The 23266-nt window shown below is 41.5% G+C and overlaps 2 protein-coding genes across 3 annotated transcripts; one reads left to right on the top strand and one right to left on the bottom strand.

Moving 5' to 3' along the window:
* Positions 1-5763: 5763 nt before the first annotated feature.
* On the bottom strand, positions 5764-6857 carry rps29 (ribosomal protein S29). Its single transcript, XM_012854505.3, has 3 exons — positions 6716-6857; positions 6197-6296; positions 5764-5918 (listed from the first exon to the last, which is right to left on the bottom strand). The coding sequence occupies exons 1-3, from the start codon at positions 6775-6777 to the stop codon at positions 5910-5912; spliced, it is 171 nt and encodes a 56-aa protein (XP_012709959.1). The 5' UTR covers positions 6778-6857; the 3' UTR covers positions 5764-5909.
* A 2905-nt stretch (positions 6858-9762) lies between these two features.
* Positions 9763-16498, top strand: mgat2 (alpha-1,6-mannosyl-glycoprotein 2-beta-N-acetylglucosaminyltransferase). 2 transcript variants are annotated; one of them, XM_012854503.3, is made up of 2 exons: positions 9763-9972; positions 14678-16498. In XM_012854503.3, the coding sequence occupies exon 2, from the start codon at positions 14943-14945 to the stop codon at positions 16353-16355; it is 1413 nt and encodes a 470-aa protein (XP_012709957.2). In that variant the 5' UTR covers positions 9763-9972; positions 14678-14942; the 3' UTR covers positions 16356-16498. The 2 variants fall into 2 exon arrangements, with proteins under 2 accessions (XP_012709957.2, XP_012709958.2); XM_012854504.3 differs by lacking the exon at positions 9763-9972 and adding an exon at positions 10401-10518.
* Positions 16499-23266: the final 6768 nt, after the last annotated feature.

Below are 23266 nucleotides of genomic sequence, written 5' to 3'. Positions count from 1 at the left end.
CAAAAAGCAGTAAGACGCCAGGATTATCTCAGCTAAATTAAAATTAGCTGTCATTACCGATATAAATCAGTGGCTTTCCTGTTGCGATCAGGTGTCAGCGACGAACGCAGGACATCTTTGTCCCCCTTTTTTTGTGGAGTCTTTCATGACAGTCAGTCAGTCAGCCCTGTGCTTATTAAATTCTGCCGCTTGCCCCAAAGCCCCTCTGTTACTGCATAATTTCACAGTGAGAATGAACTGTTCCTGCCTACACTGTTGGTTCCTTGATTTCAATTAAACATTCTGTTTGTTCTTCCATTCTCCAGCTACTGAACTTTTTTTTCCCAAAAAAAAAAATTAAAAAAAATGATACACTGGGTCAACAATAATCACACTCCGTTAGAATTCAGTGATCGGGCCGAGCGGCGTGTTTGCCCGGAGCCTTTCTGGGGGAACCTTATAGCGAGAAGTGCCTCTTGCTCTAACAATCAAAAGCCGGTAAAAAACTCAGAGGAATGTTTCCATGCCAACAGCTCGCCGTAACATTTTCAGTTCTGCTTTTCTCACCATAGCCCAGGAGACAGAGACGGGAGACCTGGCCATTGTACCTGGCACTCAGTCAGCCAGAGCCGTCTGATTTGCTTGACCTTGTGTCTTATTTAGGTCTTCTTTTAGAGTTGAGCTGTGACCACATACTTCTTTAAATTCTGTCTTACCAGAGCGTGGGCGCTCACAGAGTCTAACAATGCCACAAACAAAGCCCCCCCCCCCCACACACACACACACATGCACGCCACTGTTGCCCGGCACTTGTCACTTACAGATAACAAAGTTCCTGCGCATCTTCCTGCCGCCATCATCAAACTGTCTGCTCTTAAAGCGCTCCCATGACACACAAGCTCTGACTGTCAGTGAAGATGCAGCTCACTCTCTGTGTCACTGAAGTAAAGACAAGTTAGAATATGGGATTTCTCTAAATCCTTCAGCCACGTTGAAATCTCATGCCTAACAACTGTATATGAATTCCCTCCATATTCCCTCCGCACAAAACTTACTCAATACACGCAAACCTTGTTGTAAAAAGCTCATTTTTAGTGATTCCATTTTGAGCGCTGTTGAAAGATATTCCTAAGCCCCCCTTGTTAAAGATTTATTCAGTGTTTTGCTTTTTTTGTCAATCAAATGTTTTAGATTGTCAAACACAAATGTGGAGATAATGAAGAAAAAAAAAAAAAAAGATTACAACGCACCCTGGCCCAACGTAAAAAAGTAATTGCCCCTCTAAACACTACTAACTAGTTGTCCAACCCTTGGTGGCCTCAGTTGCCATAAAATACTTTCAATAAAAGACAAGATTTTTTTTTTCATGACTGAGGAGAGATTTTGACCCACTCCTCTCTGTATAATTGTTTTAATTCAGCCATATTATAGGCGTGTCAAGCATTAACGGCCTGTTCAGGGTCACATCCCCACAGAATTTCAATGGTTCCATTTTTGTCACCTCAGTCCACAGAATTTGGATCTGGGAATATTTAGCTGCTTTTTCGGATACTGTCGTGTGTCAGACAGGTTCCACTGAAAAGATTTTACGACTCTACGGGCCTGGCCAGTGACCAGGCCTGGGTTCTTGCCAGATGAATTCATGGTTTATTGAAGAAGAACCTATATTTTCAGATATAGCCAAAAAGCAGTTTTTTTTTTATTTGTTTGTTTGTTTTTGTTTTTTTTTTTTCCTTATGAAATTAGCTAATTATTTTAAAGCTGTCCTTGTCTGATTAAAGTGTGATTGATAAACACACAAAGAATACATTTTTTTTTTAAAAAGAACAAATCCACAAGAGGACAAATACTTTTTCACTGCACTGTAGTTAAAAGACAAAATAGGCTGGAGACAGATCTTATCAACATGTATGACGTTAAAGGCACAGTTCTTTGAAGCTTAACTTGTAAATCCGAGCCGATCTCAGCTATTTTAGTTTGTCCTATTTTGAAAACGCAATAGGAAATTGTTCGAGAGTCTCCTTTTTACTCAGCAGGAGGTCTGTGTTTACGCCAAACAGACTCTGATTAACTAACTGCAAAACTAGATTTCATTAGAAAAATGAACATTAGACAAATCAGGCCATCGGGGGGGCAATCTCTGCAGGGAAAATGAATGCCTGGGCTCATCAGCTCTTAAAAATAATTGTTAGTAAACACAGAAATCCCACAAAGCTGCGCAGAAACTAAATAAACAGTACACGTTCTCTAGGCCTGGAAACCACTCCTTTCAGTTAATATGATTAAAAAATTCAAATTGTACAAAGTCCTAACCTGCGTTTTATATCCATGCTCGATGATCATTTCTATAAATGCCATGTGTTGTTTTTCGTGTAACTGTAATGTGTACAATGCCTGGCAAAACTATTCCAGCCCTTGGAACTTTTCTACATTTAGTCAAGTTAAAATCTCCCCCTTTAGTGCCCTTTATTGTAACTGCAGTTTAGGGATCAACACAAAGTAGTGGATACTTGTGAATTGGAGACTAAAAAAAGGGGTGTGTATTAGTTTCAGCCTTCTTTACTAAACATCTGAATAATGAAAAGTACATTTACAGTCACCTTTTTATGGTAATCGTGGATAAAATCCAGTACTACCAGTTGTCTAGATGTGTCACAATCAGTAAAAGGGATCCGCCTTTAAATAATTTAGTCTGGGTAGAAATACAGGCCTTGGAGTTTTATAAGGATATGACAAAGCAAGGTCTTATCCAGGATTATTTTATTAATATATATATATATATATTTTTTTTTTCCTTTTTTAATTATTTCTTGAATTACATCTGTGTGGAGTTTGCTTTCAACTTGAGTTTGTACTGTTTTTCTACCATGTAGGCTATTGGGCCAGGTTGTTTAAGGACATAAGAACTTCCTTACCTGACTTGAGCATTTCTATTTCCTTCATTTAGACCACTATTTTAGGTGTTCAAAACTTAGAGGAAGGCTCTTTGAAGGAGAGACAACTTGTCACTGCACTCCTTAGGAAGTCTGGTTAATTTTTACATTTATTGTTCTTTTTCAACAAGCCAGCTTTGGGGTAACTCACTCTATATTTTTCTGCCAAATATTCATCTTGGATACACATTTCTGATGACAAAACAGCAAGTGCTGCTGCACTTTCTTTGGTTCAGACTTGATGCATTGGCCAGTGTCCCTACTTACTGTCCACTTATACAAAAGCATAGTGCATAACTTAAATGATGCAATGCCAAATTTGCAGGTTAGGCTCTGCATTTGTGCCTGTTCTTCGCCTCACTTGGTGAAGTAGCATAGGTGGAGCTTGCGTGCATGTCCATGGAACTCGGCAGAAAAGAAGAATGGCTCACAACCACGATTTAGTTTCATTTGTTCAAATGAAAGACTTGGCTAACTTACCCGGTGCCTTCTGGAATGTCACAGCTCAAACCATACTGCAGCATAGCAGCAACAGAGATGCATCCCACAGGCTGGGAAATGCAATAAGAACGGCGGATCAGGCAGGCCTTGTTACTCCACTACTTCAGCAAACTGACGTAAAGAATCTTCACAGCTCAGTTTGGATGAAACAGACCTTTCAAAACGCCATCAGTTGGTCGTCCTGGCAGCACTGAGATGGCAGCTTAACTAGGGCATCAATGCACTGGTAATAAAAAAAATAAAATAAAAAAATACAGCTGAAGCGCACATCAAAAGAATCACCTTCCATCCGCCTCCATGATGTGATGCAACATGCAGCACTTGTGTGATCAGCTCCATCTGTCCCAACAGCCCTGCCTGCAGCAGCCACACTTTAAAAGGAACTTCCCCGACTCCACACTCTGCCTCATGCATATTTTAGCATTTATAAAATCCATACGCCGGAGCCAGATTTGATGCAAAATGTCATTCCGTCAACATGGCAGAGCGTCGAAGAGTTCAGTGTGCACCCTGTCCCATTTGTAGACTCTGATCTGATGGAGCGATGACTCCTTTGTTGTCGGTTTGAATTAATAGTTGTGACCGACTTATTGCGTTTCCTACTGTTTGAAATCGACATTTTGATGTAGAGGTGGTGCTCACTGGGCACACATGGGAAAATTTAACCCAGCTGTTCAGACACCCCTGACAGAATCTGGTTCTTTGAACCACAAAGTGACTTTAAAGCTTCACTGATGGAGAGATGCAGGTTCTAAGTATAACATCAATGTTAGCTCTCTTGTCAGGCAAAGGCCTTAAAACTCTGTTTAAGAGGCTCCCTGTGAAAGGCATCTTTCATTTCTCTCGATTATTGTCTGTTGACTTGGGGATATGTTTAGAGTACTGAGAAACTATAAAATCTAGAGCTTAATTGTTTAAATAGCAACATATTGCCTACATTTTGAAAACTGGGACATGCAACCTGGGGCTAAAGGTCGTTGGGATAACTTTTGGGTATCCATGTTGAAGATCTAAATCTCCTTCACTCTAATTTTTTTATTGCACATCTCATGACCCAATTCTCAAAAAGGAATATCTCAAAAACATTTTAATATAAAGTGCTTTAAAACTAAAATTGTATTTATTAATATATCCACTAAGGTTTTCCAAACAGAGGTGTATGTGTAGACCCCTCAACAGTCAGCATGCAGTGTTGGTGCCCTCTAGTGTCTCACCTCCTATTAAGAAAGGGAGACAAAATAGATACTTCGCTTTCTAAAGTAGATTTTTAGCTTGGCATAAAAGCCCACCCGCCTGACTGGAGATGATGGTGACCTTATTGAGATTTGGTCAATGAAGTCATGAGGCCTCGCCTAATTAGCCCTCCATGCAGGGGTCCAATCAGACAGCATTAGCTCTGAGGCGGAACAAAATCCCAGTATGTCAGCTGTCCTTGAATGGGATTCCACGCTGGCTTCAAAATGAGTCGTTTTATACTGCAGGGGCCGTTCAAGTTGATGTACAGACAGGATTATTAATTGCACCACATGACTTCTTAATAGCCCCCTAACATCTTTTAAAAGAGACTTGCTGCAACCTCATGGTGTAATTTGGGTTGCTCACAAGCAACGAGCACAAGAACTAAAATATAGGATGTGTCTTTGGAAGATGGGTACACTTTTTGTAACACGTCACTATTCACCCAATTATGATGCAATTATTGCAAAATCTGAAAATTTTTGAAAGTATAAAAGCAAATATTTAGAAGTGTTACAGTTTTGATGTAATGTCCTGAAGCTCTTGGGACAGTTTTAGTGTTTACCATTGGGCAAAATATTAAAATAGTTAAAGCAACATCAGAAGCCCATCGCTGAATATTGTTTTAGAGGTTAGCAAAATCTTGACGTTTAGGCCAAAAGAAAACCATTTTTACAGCTCACATTTTCAGATGCATCTTTGCTCAAACCGTCAGCATCGTCTCAGTTTGATGGTATTAAACATGTGGGCCTGTTCAATCGATCTGTTACACAGGTCAACACTAACCCAGTCCATGGCATTTTAGCAAAAACACTAGCTTTAACCTACAATTTTAGTTCACTATAACTGTTTAATTTTTTTTCTTCCTGTACAAAGTAAAAATTGAATTTTAAGGCTATCCCCCACCCCACCAAGACATCGAACTAGCATCTACATAGAATATGTTAATGCACTTGAATTTAACAAAAATTAAAAATTCAAGGGGCATTTGCTTTGATGCATGATCCTCCATTTTATTCTGTGTTGGCTCCAAAAGTACTATGCCTGTCAAAGAACCTGCAATTATTCCAAATTTTTATTTATCCATTCTTAAGCAAACGTTTAAAAAAGAAAATTGAGAACCACGTGTTTGGACACTGAATAACAACTCGGCTCATTGTGGTTAGACAAAAAAAAAAGGAACATTTATTTAGAAGTGTTGAATGTCTTCCATCTTGGCCAGCCTTCCAATAATCCTCTGTGGATGTCAGCACAGCACATCTAATCCAGCTAGAGAGGGAGAGAGAGAGAAAAAAAAGATTGTGATTGTCAGCATCCCTGTTGTGAAGCACTAAACAGTGAGAGAACTGGTTTACAAGCACTGGTTTAGCAAAGTAAAATTCAACTTATTATAGTGACAGAACAAAAAAAGTAGCCATTATTTTTACTATTATTTTTATTATGAGTTGTAACTTTTTATTTCTACCATTTAGCCTACCTTACCTACAAATAATATCCATTATTGGCTCTCAGGACCCCACATTTGATAACAAAAGCAGTTTACTCACCTTCACGAAGCCGATGTCTTTGGCGTACTGTCTGAAGCACTGGCGGCACATATTGAGTCCGTATTTACGGATCAAGCCGTGTCTGTTTGAACACACTCGGCTGAAACGACATGAGACATAATTAGCTGTCAAAAGGTATTTTCTTGTCTAGCCATCTGACAAAAGCGGGAGAAACCCGGTAGTAGCCGGTTAGTATCTCCGTTTGTTAATCAAGGTATCAAATTAGCATCTTATGAAAGAAGCCCCGATAACGATGGGGACAGCAATTTTGAAACCGTGTACACTAGAAGCACGACAGCTACGCTTTCGGTGCAAACAGTCGGGGAAATTGTCTAACATGTAGCAGTGGTGCTACACTGGTAGGGAGCTACATCCCCGAGCGCCATATTGGCTCAGCCTCAGCCCCATGCGGTACAGGCTTCCAAGCAATTTTAGTCAGCCAAAGTCACGAGCGAAACCACAAATATCACCGGAAATGTTTGTTTAGTTCATAATAAAACCAACAAGGCTGTTACTGACCAGGAGCGGGATCCCTGGCCGAATTTTCTCGGGTGACTCCAGTAGAGCTGCTGATGGCCCATCTTGCCTCTTTTCGCTCGAGTGTCGGAAAGGAAGAATCAGACATGCGCATGCGCAAAAAGACGCTTTCAGACGACGTATTTCCGTTCATGCATTTGTTCTTTAGCGCCATCTATTGGTACAGGAAACTATAGTAAACTACAGTATATTCCGTGTGACATTTGGTAATACAGACAAATTAATCAAAATAACGTTTTTATTTTATTAGATTCAAAAATGATCTGCTTATTTGGCATGTTAATGTTTTGAGAAAATTATTATCAGAAACATAGAAGAGTTTTATTTGTAACCTAAGGTGGCTAAAAAAATATATAATATTTTACAATAGCCACTTGTGTCTAAACTCTATGTGCATCTTTCTTGACACACAGTAATTTGATAAAACTGTAAAACACAATGCAATAATTCTCTGAGCAGTTAATCTCAAGACATGTGAATATAACAACTGGAGAATTATTAAATACTGAACATTTTTTAAAACAGGAATTATGAATTTGACATCAAAAACCTTGACACAGGGCAATATGTCCATAATAATTTATCGGGGACTGAAACAAAACAAAGGTAAAAACTGCAAGGTGTTGTTTTTTCTTAGTTTCCTTTAGGAATTGAGAGGAATAGTTCCTGTAGGTCTTAAAAAGTTATAAATAAATGTCTATAAATGTATTTTCAATGAAAGAAATATTATATTCATCAATATCAATAATTATCAAAAAACTAAGAAATATATATATTAAGTGCAGCCCTGGCCATTTTATGCTGTTGCTTAATGACTTATTTTCAAAGACAGAACACTGAATTCAAACACAACCCTTTTTTCAACCAACTTTTTACCAAAGCTGTAAGTCTTAAAAAAGAAAAAAGAACATATGCTCTCTGAATTCTTTGAAGCTTAGTGACGGAGCATTCCTAGGTCTACGTTTGTATTTGGCTGGGAGGATGTAATGAGTAATGTAGTATTAAGCTACATGATAGGCCTGAATGCAAAAGAAAGGAAAACCGTCCTTCTATTGAACATTTTATCGACCCTTTTTTCTATTTAACCACACGTCTACCAATCAATATATATTGTTATTGAATTATCGTCAAGCCATATGTGAAAGCATACAATCATATTCAATAGATTAGAGAACCCGTTCACATGATACTCATTTTTCTGATTAAAAGTACTTTTTATAAAAAATCCCAACGTTTTAGCAGCTTTTAAAAATGTTTTTTCCTCTTGAGACATTTATTTATCGTAATGTTTTTTTTTCACTGCTTGGTGAGATATTCTAATCTCAAATGTTATGTTTACATTGGCTGTCAGCAGAAAATCATAATTAACAAAATGAAAGACATGACAGCTATGTGTGTTATTAATCTTTGTAAGGTTTTTCACAGAGCGAATGATTTACTGAAATAGATGAACTTTTTAATGCCATTCTAATTCATTAAACATGACTGCACTCGCATGGGGAGTTCTGGACCAGGGTGGTAGACCTGGACAGCATTCAGCTGACAGTTGCACCAGCTTGCTATTGTCAAAGTGTGCATTGTGTGCATGTTTAGGAATTGTCTGTGTGGCTTCATATGTTAAGACTGGATCCACTGCCAAGAGGATTCAGCTTGTGAAAAGGGACTATGCAATGTCCAAAACAAAACTTACTCCTTTCGTGCATTGTGTCCATATATTCAAAGTATTTTTCTTTTTGTTATAAGCACAAGTCTGGTTACTTCCTTTTTTTTTTCACTAACATATTTTTGTATAGAGCCAAAAGCTTTTTAATGCATGTTAAATGTCTTTCTGTCCAGGGCAACGTTCCATCGGGAACATCCGTCAGCAATGAGTGTTTCATTGCCTTAGTAAATATGGCCGTGAATTTTGGCTGAGTAATACGCTGAAATTAGTGTCTGATCAGAGATCCCAAAATGGTGCTAAACTAACTTTATAGTTTTGGACGTTTAAAAAAAAAAAAATCATCTGTAGTTTAAAAATCGAAGAAGAAGAAGAAAAAAAAATGTACACCAGTGAAATCTGACTTTACACTGAAGAGGGATTCTTTCATATTCATTGATTGTGAGCTGGCCAGGTCCTATGACACCACAGCATCCCAAACTACAACACTTCTACGCTTCACAGTAGGAAGTAGGTTCTATTCTCGGAATGCTGTGCTTGCATCAGACCAGGGGTCTGCAACACCAGCCCTCGAGTGCCGCTGTCCTGCAACTTTTGGATGCATCCCCACTCCAACACACCCGAATCAAGCACACGCTTAATAACCAGGCTTTTGTAACAAAACAAAACAAAATGTTGGAGCAGGAGGGATGCATCACCCGTGCTTTATACCAAACATGTCCTCTGTTCCAGTGTCCAAATACTTTGACTTTAGACTCAAGTTTTTTAAAGGGTTTCCTCCTTGCACACTTCCCACGATACTCTGACTTTCACGTTAACATTCACAAGAACCCACTGTAGGTGCCATAAGGAGATCTCAGGGGTTTATGGAGACCCATTGGGGTCTGCATTCTGGACGGCCAGAGCTGGGCATTTTCTTTTTGAATGTCTTGTAAGTTGTAGATTATATTCTGGACGGTAATTCACTTACCAGACTCTTTTACGGTGCAGCTATCTTCTTTGTGAACACCTCAGACAAGCTCCTTCACGCAGCGCTGTGCACTCTCACCCTTCTTCCACATTCAGGAGTGCACCAGACTAAATGTTGGAGGCGTATGGGGGAAACCTCATTCACAATACTGGGTGACTTTTATTTTATTTATTTTAATGGGGCTTTGGGATATGATACCCAGGTGTGTCACTATAATTGTTTGAATACATGGTGGCTCAGTGGAAACATCATCTTTATTAGGATTTTAAGTGATATTCTGAGCAGCCAGATGAAGAGGAGTTCAGTAAAACTGTCAGCATTTCGGCTGCTCTCTATGAAGACATAACCACATAGTGCATAAAAAAAAAACAAAAAAAAAGAAGCGTCCCCCACTCTCCCTCCCCCCGATGGACCGGTGCATTGTGGGACAGTGGGAGGCGTTGGTTCTGTATTTGTGATTTTTTTTTATTTTTTTTATTTTATTTTAAAGACAGCTAGCCGTCATTTGCGTTTTCCATGCAGCTCACGGGAAGGAATGGAGGAGAACGGGAAACCTCCGTTCTAATGTCTCCCAGCGGAAGAAGGAGCGTCCTGGTCCAGTTTTTTTCGGTGAGTGCGACAAACACGGCGGTCTGCGCTCGGTTTTCCGCCGCCGACGATGTTGTTGTTGACGAAGAGAGAAAAGAGAAGAGAGAAAAGAGAAGAGAGAAGAGCTCTCTTCTGGGCTCCGGCTGCCTGGAAGTTGCTTAGCCGGAGCCCGTCGCTAGCATCCCGGTAGCATTTCTCGGACGCTGGCTGTCACGGCGGAAGCTGCGGCCGCTCTTGTTTTGGAGGGGAGGTCTGGGAGAATTTACGGTCGGGCTAGCGGAGTTAGCTCTGGCTGCCGATAAACGCTTAGACCCAGCCGAACCGAACCGAACCGAGCTACTGCTGCCAACCAGCGGCTAAACAACAGGCACGGACAGGCTGGATGCTGGGGGAGAAGGCTGCTACATTTAGAAGCCAGAAAAGAGGGAAGTGTGTGTGTGTGTGTGTGTGGGGGGGAGAAATTAATCAATTTATTTGTCAAATAAATAAGAATGGGGTAAACGGCAATTATTATGGCTGGCATTAGGCTCCGGATATCCAAATATGGACAGAGACGTCCCGTTAGAAGTAAGTTCTCTCTGACACGTATCCTCCAAGGTTTGGGGATGACAGATCAGCCATTTGATAATCAATAAAAACCTGAAGGTTCGGTTCTGCAGGTCTGAGCTGAGAGAGCCGATCGATACTGATAATGTGATTAAGGATAGACTAGAATGCAGGAGGCTTTTTAGCCTTATTCGATAATAATCCAAGCAAAGATTGCCTGTTATTAAAACGGGGAATGGACGAAGGGAGGAGGGGGGGATAAATTAGCAGAAACGAAGCCTAGTTTATTTGAAATTAAGTAATTGCTTTTACAGCAAAACTACTAATGGGTTATGATAATGTTTTTGTTTTGTTTTTTGTTTTGTTTTTTGCTGTTGCCATAATGATCTCATCCATATCTGCCCATAAATCCCTGTAGGATCTTAATTTCAGCGGAATAACAGAAATCAGTGGGGGGAGGATAGTGAGTGTGGATGAACTTTCTCCATGTTTTATTTGGATCTCGGTTTATGTCTTTTTTACGCAATCCTAAAGCAATTTGGTGGATGCTGAGGATGTGCCGCAGCTCATGACCGTGGACCAGAAGTTGCCCCAGCTGCAGAGTCAAAAGTTTTAACATCTAATATTCCAGTAGAAGTATAGATACTGGGGTTTACACATACTTCTGTGGAAGTAGAAGTATCAACTCAAACCTTTTACTCAAGTAAAAGCATAAAAGTACCGGATATAAAACTACTTAAAGTATTAAAGTAGAAGTAATTTAAGTACAATAATTCATCCCATTACTACAATTGTATAGTATGATGTTAATATAGACAAAAATTAGATTGGCTGTTTCACCCACCTGTACGTCCATTGAAAACGAACAATTTGGTACAGTGCAAATAAAGCGTACTGCCTCCAACCACAAACAAAATCACTTCTTTATCTGAATATTTTTTTGTTTGTTTGTTTTTTTATTGACAAGCCAGAACGAAAGCATGGTGAAATAAAATAGAAGCAATAAGACTATTTTCAAAATGTAAGGAGTAGAAAGTCCAGATAATTGCATGAAAATGTAAGGAAGTAGAAGTAAAAAGTAGGCTGAAAAATATTTACTCCACTGAAGTATTAATAACCAAAATTTCTACTTAAGTAAGGCAACAAAGTATTTGTACTTAGTTGCTTGACACCTCTGCCCAGCAGTTGTCAAAAGTGATCCATACTCTGTGATCGTAAGTGAATTAGTTGTACAGATGTGCTTTGACATGAAGTGGGTTTGTCCTCTTAAATGGAACTGGGTCAGTGTGTGCATTTGAAGTAAACGTTTAGGGATAAGGTCAAATGAATCTGCCATTTATGACGCTTAAACTAATTAGAGTTCATTCAAGTGGTTGGGGGTTGAAATCCTGCATGAGAGGCATTATGGACAGTTTATATGCTTAGGAAGTTTTCTTCAAATTCATCTTGAATTTCCACCCATTGAATGACAATAAATGACAATTCCTGTCCATTCTATTTATGTTGTAATCTTAGCAGTACAGATTTTTAAGTACTGGGTCTTGATTTTACAGCAGCTTGCAGTTTTGAGTTGTTCGGGCTTGTTGGCTTCATTTTCACGTCCGAAGTCATAAATATTCCAAAGCAATGGTATAAAAGAAAGAGAGCCTGCACGAAGCAGCTGTCATGCAGCCGAAAGTTTCTGAAGAGTTGAGGCACTTTGTAACCGCCTCCAAAAACTCTCAATGTGTCCGGAAGGCGTGTTTTGAAAAATGACGTGCTCTGATTAGAAAGCTGAAAACGTCGAATATGATCTAGTACAGTCTAGGGCTGGGCGATAAATCGATTTAATCGATTAATTTGAATTTACAATTCTTTAAGATTTCATTTTTGGAAAATCTGGATTTTATTTTGCCAATACACTCATTGGGTTTCCATGAAGAGAACAGCATGTGATGCTGAATATATGTTTAGGCAAATATATTGTCAAAATATTGTTAAGTGGAAACTTTTTTTTTTTTTTACCATAATACGAGGTACTTCATTTACTTATTTACTTTTTTTTTTTAAACTTAGTTTGAAGTTCACAAGTGCAGTGAAGCCTGTTCTTAGCTCAATGTGTAATACCACTAGCAGCAAATGTTTTGTTATATTATCATTGTTTATAATGGCACGGCTGCCATCTTGTTTTACAAGCATGTTTCACAGCTTGTTTTTAGTTGCACTTTGAATTCAGGTCAACTCCCTGACGAAATGGTTGACATAAATGCAAGGTTTTAAAATAATTTCTTTAATTTCTTTTTATGAAACAAAAAGGAGGAAAACATCGATTAATCGGATTCGGTATGATAAAATCGGAGATTTATTTTTTAATCCATATCACCCAGCCCTAGTACAGTCAAGAGTCGTTTCGGTTGACCCTAATGGTTTGTATCGTCTGTTATGACGCTGCATCCAGGGTCCGACATGAACAGACGCCGAATGTGAGTGAATCTTCCGTTTGGCGAGTAAATGTCAGAGGGCTAGCTGCCGCGTGGCGAGTAAATGCTGGCCCCAAATAAGTCGTGTTTTTCACTCATCATTTGGGTGGACGCTTCTTTATGTTCCTCGGCTTTCAGCTCATATGACAACAGCACTCACATAGATAGATAGATAGATAGATAGCTTTATTTGTCATTTTGTATGCACAATGTGCGTACAGAACTAAATTTCGTTTGCATACAGCTTGAAGAATCATAGTAGATTGCAATTATTTCAGGATAAAGATGCAGCAGCGATTTATGTAAACAATTGAAATGTAAAACAATGTAACAATGCAAACAATGCATGGGAAATAGACAGTATGATATTCACGGTATCCAGATGCAGCAGCAATTTATGTAAACGATTTAAATGTTACACGGGAACGACAGCAAGTACGTCATGTTTGCTAACAACTAGTGTTTAGCTCAGGCTAATTACGTAGCGGGAATACGTGGAGACATTTAGCTGGTGTCAGTCAGAATTAATATTTTTGCCGGTAAGAAACATGCTTGGCTGGTTGATTCTTGCATCTGTCGGCCAGCTTGGCCGGTGAATCAGGAAGTTGATGTCGGACACTTGTTGCATCTGCAGTTGAAAGAATTTGAATGCTTTGACTTGTTTGATTCAGAACCATCATTGTGATTTACTTAATACTATGACCGAGCCCAGAAGATGGCTGCGTTAATATTAATAATAAACCACGGGGCACTAGAATGTCTGCACCCTAGAAACCTTTTGGGGCAGTATATGCTGAAAACTAGGAGCCTTAAAATAAACATTAATCCCATTGGCCCTGGCATAAATTGTGCTTCTAAAAATCCCAAACTTGGGGGAGGGGGGGGGGGGGGGGGGAAGTTAATTAAAATGCTAAAAATATATTTACACACCCATGTTTTTCCCTTGTAAGGTTAACTGTATTACAGTCTGTGTGGTGGTGGCATGTTTATGGTAGCAATTTTTGTTGATCACTTACACTTCTTTGTTTTGGTCTTCTTTTTATGTCTTTTTATGCACGTATAAAGGTGTACTGCTGTGCAGAACTGTTTATCTAACATTTGTCGTCTTGTGGGACGTCGCAAATGGACAATTGCGTGAAAATAAGCCAGCTTGCTCTAAAGCCATTTGACATCTGTAGTTCCTGTGCCGATTCACATTAAAACAGCAAAGCACAGCTGTTCATAGCCCAACAGCTATTCCAACAACTTCCCACCCATCCTCCCAAAAATACCCGCTTTTAAATGCTAAAGCACTTTATAAGTCATTGATAAGTGTTTATTATGCATTAATTAATGGTGAGCAAGAGACACAACCTGCTGGTTTCTTGCCAAATAGCGAGCCTAATCTAAACTGTATTTTGTCTAGAATGGCTCATGTTGAACATTTCAGACCAAGTCTGCCTTGTAAGCACAAACTGGTCAGTTGTGTCTTTTGCTCATCCTTAATTAATGCATAATAAACACTTATGAATGACTTATAACGTGCTTTAGCATTTACTTATCACTTATGAATTAGCTGTAAAGTGTTTACAGATGAATTAATAACATATCTATAAACTATGTTCTATAAGTGGAGCCTTATTGTAAAGTGGTATTTTTGTTTCTAATTACCATTGTGATCTTTTTCTTTTTTTTTTTAGCTTCCTTAACTCAGGTTTCCATTTTTTTTTTTCTCCATCCAGGTGGCTCACGCACACTGCCTCCCTGAAGCCGTCATGCCTTATGGAGTATTTATGAACCGCCTATGACATTCCAAGAAGAATAAATGTTTACACTAATAGTTATTTTTGCCAACAATTAGCCACCCCCTAAACCTCTTTAGGTCACTTATTTTTCCACCCGTGAAACACACACCACCATATATATATTATTTTTTTTTTGGGTTGTGTTTCTATTTTTATTTTTATAAAATTTCTATCCCCTTTTGCAAGAGGCCGATCCCCTATCATGAGATTCCGAATCTACAAGAGGAAGGTGGTGATACTGACTCTGGTGGTTGTTATCTGTGGCCTGGCTTTCTGGAGCAGCGGGAGGCAAAAAAAGAACCTCGGTCTTCAGTTCCCCAAGGAGTTTGAGGCGGTGAAGAGGAGCAGCAGCCAGAGCAGCAGCAGCAGCAGCAGTGGCAGCCTCAACAATCACATCCAGGCGCAGGCCACCCCTGCAGTCAGCCGGGCGCCCGTTCCTCTGCCCGTCATCCAGGCCAACGGCACACACCTGGAGAATGCCAAGGACAAAGCCAGAGTGAACCCGCCGGAGGTGGACAACGCCACGCTCGTCTATCGCGGCATCGTCTTCCAGCTGAACTTCGACCAGACGATAAGAAACGCGGAGAGGCACAAGACGCGGCAGAAAGACGACCTGGTGGTGGTGGTCCAGGTCCACAACCGACCCGACTACCTGAAGCTGTTGGTGGACAGCCTGCGAAAGGCCAGAGGCGTGGAGAACATACTGCTGATATTCAGCCATGATTACTGGTCCCCGGAGATTAACAAAGTGGTGGCCTCTGTCGACTTCTGCCAAGTCCTTCAGATCTTCTTCCCCTTCAGCATCCAGCTCTACCCGCAAGAGTTCCCCGGGAACGACCCCAGGGACTGCCCCAGAGATATTCCCAAAAAAGACGCCTTAAAGCTCGGCTGTATCAACGCAGAGTATCCGGACTCGTTCGGCCACTACCGCGAGGCGAAGTTCTCCCAGACCAAGCACCACTGGTGGTGGAAGCTGCACTTCGTCTGGGACAGAGTCAGGGCCCTGAAAGACCACCAGGGTCTGGTCCTGCTCATAGAGGAAGACCACTACCTGTCGCCGGACTTCATCCACCTCCTGAAGCTGATGAGGTCTCTCCGAAGGGAGCAGTGCGCCGACTGCGACATCCTCTCGCTCGGGACCTACAGCCACATCGGCTACTCGAGCAAAGCCAACAAGGTGGAGGTGAAGGCCTGGAAGTCGACGGAGCACAACATGGGCATGGCCCTGAGCAGGGAGACGTACCAGAAGCTCCTCCGATGCACCGACACGTTCTGCACTTACGACGACTACAACTGGGACTGGTCCCTGCAACACCTGACCGTCGCCTGCTTGCCCTCCTACTGGAAGGTGATGGTGAGCGAGGCGCCCAGGGTCTTTCACGCGGGCGACTGCGGCATGCACCACAAGAAGGCCTCCTGCATGCCCGTGAGCCAGAAGACGAAGATCGAGAACATCCTGCAGACCAGCGGGAACCAGCTGTTCCCGAAGAACCTCCTGATCACAAAGAGACTGCCGGCGAACGGAGCCGGAGGAGTGGCCCCGCATGTGAAAAACGGGGGCTGGGGAGATATCAGGGACCATGAACTCTGCAAGAGTTACGTTCGATTACAGTGACCTTAATTGCTACTATTATGTATTCTTTTCTCTTTTGCATCCTATATATAAAAAAAAGATTAAATCTTTATGGACTATTCTCCATATTGCCTGTTTCATTGGACTGTTTTCTTGGATTGTTCCAAATAAAGACGAATGTTGAATTTTTGGCTTCTTTTCGTGACGTCGGGGGCTCCCCTCTTGATAACCGCGTTAACGTTAACGAGGTTCGGCTGACAGGTCAAAGGCCAGGGGTGTCAAACTCATTTCAATATTGGGCCACTTTGCCATCATGAAGTCATTAAAAGGGCCGCTTGCACCTCTATAGATGACACTTTTAATGTCAGAATTTCATTGCAGTTCACATTAAAATGTTTAAAAAATGCACAGTAACATAAAAGTAGCACCCCTAAGCCCAGTTTACAATTTATCTGCAAAAAAAATTTAATATTGGGATGAGTTACACTTTAAACCCATTATTCTGCATCACTTTTCTCTTTTTGGACATTTCTGGGTTGTTTTAATGTGTTGTGGAAAAACTGACCTCTATTGGCAAGATGCTGTTACTACACAGTAAAAAAAAAAAAAATCAACATTCACTACAGGAGGCTCCGTTTTAGCCACTTTATACACTATGCTTCTGCTTTATGACATGATATGCGTTTTTCAGGCTCTTGAGGGCCGGATAAATTGCCTTGACGGGCCGGATTCGGCCCGCGGGCCTTGAGTTTGACTCATCATAAGCAGTCATTTTACCTGTAGTAGACAACTTTCTTGGCTCATTCTAGTATAAATCACGACTAGTTGGTGTCCAGGAGCCACAGCCACAAAAACATGTATGCCAAGCTAAAAAGCCAAAAGAGGTTGCTTTCAAGATAGCAAATTCTAAGCAGGAAACCCCTAAATAACACAATTAAGGAAGTATGATATATAGTTTGTTTTGTAAATTATACAAATCAACTGCTGCTCTTGTACATCCTTGCTTCCAAACTTTACACCATCGCGTATTGCTGTTTTGACCCTTTCATAAATAGTTTACTAGTCACAAACTAACATAAATGATCCATAACTGGTGTAGAATAATTTATACCAGATTTGAACAGTCTTTATATTGTATTTAGTGCTTGCCTCAATCTGAAGTGACCCTAAATGCCAAAAAAAAAAGAATAAAAAAACAGATATAATGGTTTTAAATCGTTTTTGGACACCTCTGATAGGTGTAGGGCTGTCCTGTTCAGGCTTGACTTGTGCCAATCGTTTAGATCCATGTTTTGAGATAGAAAAGATTGCTGGAGCTCGAGATGATTGTATGCAATCCAGATATAATAAAAAAAACATCTAAATAAATGCTGAACGTAAAATCTTAACTGCAACTGTAGCAAGTAGTAGTCTTGCGCTGTTCACAAACCAAAACATTCTGCCTGTTCCACATTTGATATTTGTATGTGAGATGAAAGTTGTTTGGGGCGCCCCCAGGCCATGCCACCCTGGGGTTGAGCCCTTATACCCAATATCAAACACTACTACGTAAGGCAAGAGTTGTCTGCTTCAGGTCCAAACCCACATGGACCCTCCTTCCCAATTTTCCGAGCTATTCTTTCAGAAGTTTAGGACCGGAATGCATTTCATTGCTCAACTTAAAGAAAAACGTAGCACAGCTTTAAATAGATGTGTAGCTGGGGAATTGAAGCACTGTCTCATCAGGGCACTCGTAATGCCGGTAATCCTTTGGAGTTCACCGTCCTGCTGGGCGCACATGATTAATTTGAAGGTATTTATAGCAGACAATTTACCGAGATAAGTTAGACACCTTGTTCCATTTAAATAATTTCCACTTGGCTTCCAGGAGTCTTACCGCAGAACGCCACTTTGCGAGCATTTTGCATGCTAAGGCGTAAACGTTGACAGGAAAAAAGCCCAGCCTGGGAGCCGGCGGTGCTGAAGGGCTGCAGCCTGCACGCCACTGTTTCGTTTTGTTGCAATGCATCACTGTCTTGTCGCATAAAGGGAGAACATGGAAGTTCGGGCCACTGCATCTCTGCAGAGATTTTTTTTTTTTCTTTCTTCTTCTGCCCCCTGTTAAGTCCAACTGGAGGCACCGGCGCTGCTTTCTTGTTTATTTAGTTGTTATTGAAGATGCATTTTCATCTTAAGTGCTTCTGTATCGATGGTTTCCATTGACGCCGGAGCTCCGCTGGCCTCTCCTGGGCTTCACTGATTCCCTTCCTTTCTCCTCTCATCTCGGCAGCATGTCACCGTCTGTTCTCCCGGCTATTTGAAATCTTGAAGGAATTCATTGAAGCTGGCTATTTGTGCAGGTCACAGGACACAAATCCGGCTGCGGACTCCTTAAAACTCCCTCTTAAAGCATTGGTTGAGCTTAATCCAACCCTATCCTCCATTGTTCGGTTTAACCAACGTTCAAAACCGTAACACTGACGCAGGTTTCCAAGGGATCTCTGCAGAATAAGAAGTCTCAGTTAATTTCCTACATGTGAACTTTAATTCCTAACACCATGTGACTAGCACATTGTGCAGCTGCTCTCATGGCGGAGGCTCAATAACTGGGCCTGCACCTCAAGGGAAGGACGGTGGCTCGGAATAGAAATGCGAACGGAGGATGTGGCGCTTGGCTCCTCGTGTGATGACTGATGGTTAACTAATGTTAGAGCCTCGGCGATTGCGATGCGCCGCTTCCTTTGAATGCCCCGCAGATGGCCGCGGACCTATTTGTTCTCGCGCCTGCAGTATTATAAAGGCGGTAACCGTGCGCAAACATCATTACAACCCACCATTAGGCCTAATTTTAAAGATCTACAGGCAGCCCAGCAGCATAAAACAGATTGATGCTGAGCATTTAGCAGCCCAGTTTCCTCCTTTTGTGGATGGTTTCTGAAATCCCCGCACATCTCGTAAGACGGTTTGGGATAATTGTGTAATGAGGCAACTTCTCGACATCGATAATGCCATTAACAATGCGTTCGTGGCGCCCTGCTAACCCGGTTACATCTCCTCTATTTCACACGTTATCTTATCAAGTCATTCCAACACATTCAGAGGTGCTTTTTACAAGTGGCTGTATTAATTATTAGCTGCAAGTTACGCGAAGAAAAGCCGTGAGTCAGTGTGACGGGACGTGAAGATGAAACCACTTTAACAAAGACAGAAGCTGATGAAGCCAGACTGTCTCAGCGGATGAAAGTCGCCGGGGCAGGGCCTGTTTCCCTGAGCATATACTGATCTGGTCAGAGGTTTGCACACGTTGCTCACTGGGATGAATGTCTGATTGAGTTTAACGACGACCTTCTGTTCTTTTGTTCAGCGTTCAGTGAATCTATTCAACATACAACTTCTGACATAAAAACAAAACTGGAACAGGTACCACGGGTTTGAATTTGTTGATTGTTTGGGGGGGGAGTGGTGGCCTAGTGGTTAGAGCACAGAGCTTCGGTCCCTGAGGTTCTGAGTTCAACTCCCACAAGCTGCCATTCTGGGTCCCTGAGCAAGACCCTCAACCCCCAATTGCGCCACACAGTGGCAGCCCACTGCTCCCCAAGGGGATGGGTTAAGATGCAGAAGGGAATTTCTCATTGTGAGATCAATAAAGTTAAATTATTATTTATTATTTCTCCGATCCACTTGGAGACAGGATTACGATTACACCATTGCCGATGTTTGGATGCATTTTCCTTAGCAGGTTGCAGAGAACCCACAAGCTTCTTAAAACCATAAATGACGTTTTGACATAACTCTGACTGGATATGTGGCCGCTCCTCTTATTACACGTGGTAGTTTGTTTTAAATGGATGGTTTCCTGCCCTCTAACCCTACTTTTAAACAGTCTATGAACTTTTGATAAGGGTTAAACATCGGAGCTTTTCCAGGGGCTTTATCAATGCCAAAATCAGCTTTGATGGGTGTTTGGGAACATTGTCCAGTTGGAGCTCTGTACCAACATTCAACCAGCTACCTGCTAGGTGTTTGCGGTGAAGCTGAAGACTTTAGAAGTAATTCTCGTTCTCAAATTCCTCGTCTATGGAAGCCAGTAGATCCTCAGCACAACGCTGTCACCACCATGCTTGACAGTAGGTAGAGGAACGATGTACTCCGCTGTTCCACACATGCCTCCTTGTACCTAAAGCCACATAGCTTCGTTGTGTTGTCCACAAACCTTTCTCAAGAAGACACTTGAAAGTGTCAATTTTGAAGCTGGGGCTTCGTCTTTGATTACATTTATATTTTCAGGACATACTTTCAAGTCGTCTGAGGGTGAGGGTTCATGTCAAGGTGTTCAAATCTGGGCACAATTTGGGGTTCCAGCAGGACAACAGTCTCAAAACCTACATCAGAACAGATATAAATATTTGAGTAAATATGTGAGGCCATAAGTCTAATTTTTGACCTTATCCAAAAACTTGTGTGCCTCATTCTTCTTTTTTTTTAAGAATAAATAGAAAAAACAATAGTAACAGAAGTAACGAGATTCACGGTTACTTTGTGTAGTTTTCTGGCCAGACCCGCACACATCTTCTACCCTAGCTTGGTTCGGCTGTTTTCCATACTCTCTGGACAACTACAGTAGTAAGTTGGTATCTAACGGTTTAAATATGTTTGACAGGAGAGCTGGGCAAGAGGGGGGAAAAAAAAACAACATTTGATGCTGTTTGGTTTTTAAGGAATCAGCCGTCCTCACTGGTACCTGCTCTGCACGGATGGGAGCAGTCCACAGGAGCTCAGGCAGTCCGTCAGAGGCGTTTAGCAGCATCCTGACAGGATGACTGAGCCAATCCAGCTCGCTAATCACACTCCCCACACCTCTCCTGTCAAGAGCTGCCGTATTTAGAAGGATGAGAGCTCCCGCTTCCTCAAAAAGTGGCTCAAACATGAATTATGGAGGAGCTGAGGTTTTTTTTTCCGTCAGGAATATAAAAAATGGATGAATTAGTGAAAATGTTTCTGTGAAGGGAAAGGAAGAAATTGAGACAACAGGATGATGTATGTGGACAGTGATTTTTATGGCTTGATCATGTGATGGAGACTTCTCTGAGCAATGCTGCCATCTGCTGAGCAACCGCACTACTCGCTGCTCCACTGTAACAAGAGGAAAGACGTGTTTCTGTCAACGTTTAGAGAAAGAAAGAAAGAAAATGTTACTTGTGACCTGTCCTCCATTTTCAGTCTTTGCAGATTCACTGTTATCTTGTCTAATATTTGGGAAGGTGAGCTGGAGTATTCATGTTTAAGACCACATGACAGTTTTCTTTAAAATAGACATGGAAAAGAAGCCCCATATTATATACTATTGACATTTCAGAGGAGAATTAAGTCCTTATAGGATGGAGGGATCAGTCTCTGCTTCAAGGGGAGGAGTTCACATATCTTGTTCTGGAGTGATAGCAGGATGGAGGAGGAGATGGATAGTGCTGGTCGGCAGTGATGCGGGTGCCGCCATGGCCTGCTGGAGACACCCACTCCTGTATTCTGACCATCACCCATTGACCATGGCTGAAGGAAAGGGGTCCCTGGATCGAGTGGCTAAAATGAGCAGCACAGGCTGAAATGGGGGGGCTGCAAGGAGTAGAGACACCGCTCCTCCGCTTCAGAGGGAGTTAAGCAGAGTGGTCTTGGCATTGGATCCCCTCCAGGGATTTTCTGGGGAAGTCCCTCCCACTCGAGGGATAACCTGGGCCAGACCCAGCTTTCACCCCTATGCCCTGCTCTTAGATAATACTGCATGTATGAGTACAGTTTCTCGAAGAAGAGATAAATAAATGACAACGAGGTTGATAACAGAACATCCTTTGAAACACGAACCTTAACCTGATCAGATTTTTTTTCTAACTATATATTTATTCTGAACTGAAAACAAATGTAAAGAGAGTCATAGGCCCACCCCTAGAAGCTTTCTAAAAGCCCTCTGCAGAAGTACTCCATTATTACAAACGCTGCTGGGATTAGGAAAATCCACTGATGGTACTGAAGTCCGAAGCACTCGTCGTAAAGCGTCTCCCCTGCGACCATTAAGTGATTTCAAATCATATTGCTCGTGCATTACGTCGGAGGCAGCGTGTCACATTTGCAATATAACATTCATCGTGTTGTTCACCTTCACGAAACCTAACATGGTTTCCAGAGATTTTCATTAAACGTCTGCAACGAAACGTTTATTGAAATACTGCGTGATTATATTACAGCTGCACTCTAACTGAAAGCTTTTCTTTCCGCCCTATATAGACTGATTAAGAGCGCCAGGCATCACTCAAACACTATCCTCTCTGCTGGTGCATCCCTCTCAGTGTACAAATCACGCCGCGTCGTCCTTCATCAGCTGGACAGCATTAGGAGAGAGCATATAGTTCTCAGTACACATTAACATTAAAATGTTATGACTGGTAAATGAACTGTCAAATAATTGGTTCTACTGTAGAGGCAGCCATAAGGCCTGTAGTAACTTTTCCCACAAGCGGAAACAGCAAAACTGTGGAAAAAGATTCAAGAGCAGCGTCTGAAGTTTTGAATTGTGACTAGAAAAGCTGGACCTCGCCGAGCAACCCAAGAGTTTAATGGCCAGTATGGCTTCCACACAAACAAAAGTTGGTGGAAAGTTGGTGGTATACACTGCTAGCACTGCTGTAAAACATCTATTTGTGAAAGTGCCCCTTGACCGCTAGAACAGATTAAAAAAATAAATTAAATCTCACTGATTTCCAACATGCAACCAGAACGCTGTCGTTGCTACTACTGACTCAGAGGCCTGACTTCTCAGTCAGATCAAACTCCTCATGAATATGGGCCCATCCCAGAAGAGTAGACGGTACCAAACACAGACCAGGGCGGAGGTTTTCATCTCAGCGTTACAACCATAAACAGAGATGGTTTAAATTAAACCATTGTGTATATGTGATACAACGGCCCGGGTAAAGTCCATGTTT

The sequence above is a fragment of the Fundulus heteroclitus genome, chromosome 15 (assembly GCF_011125445.2).
Source record: "Fundulus heteroclitus isolate FHET01 chromosome 15, MU-UCD_Fhet_4.1, whole genome shotgun sequence".
In the NCBI taxonomy this organism is placed as follows: Eukaryota; Metazoa; Chordata; class Actinopteri; order Cyprinodontiformes; family Fundulidae; genus Fundulus; species Fundulus heteroclitus.
This window is presented reverse-complemented; position numbering and strand designations above follow the sequence as displayed.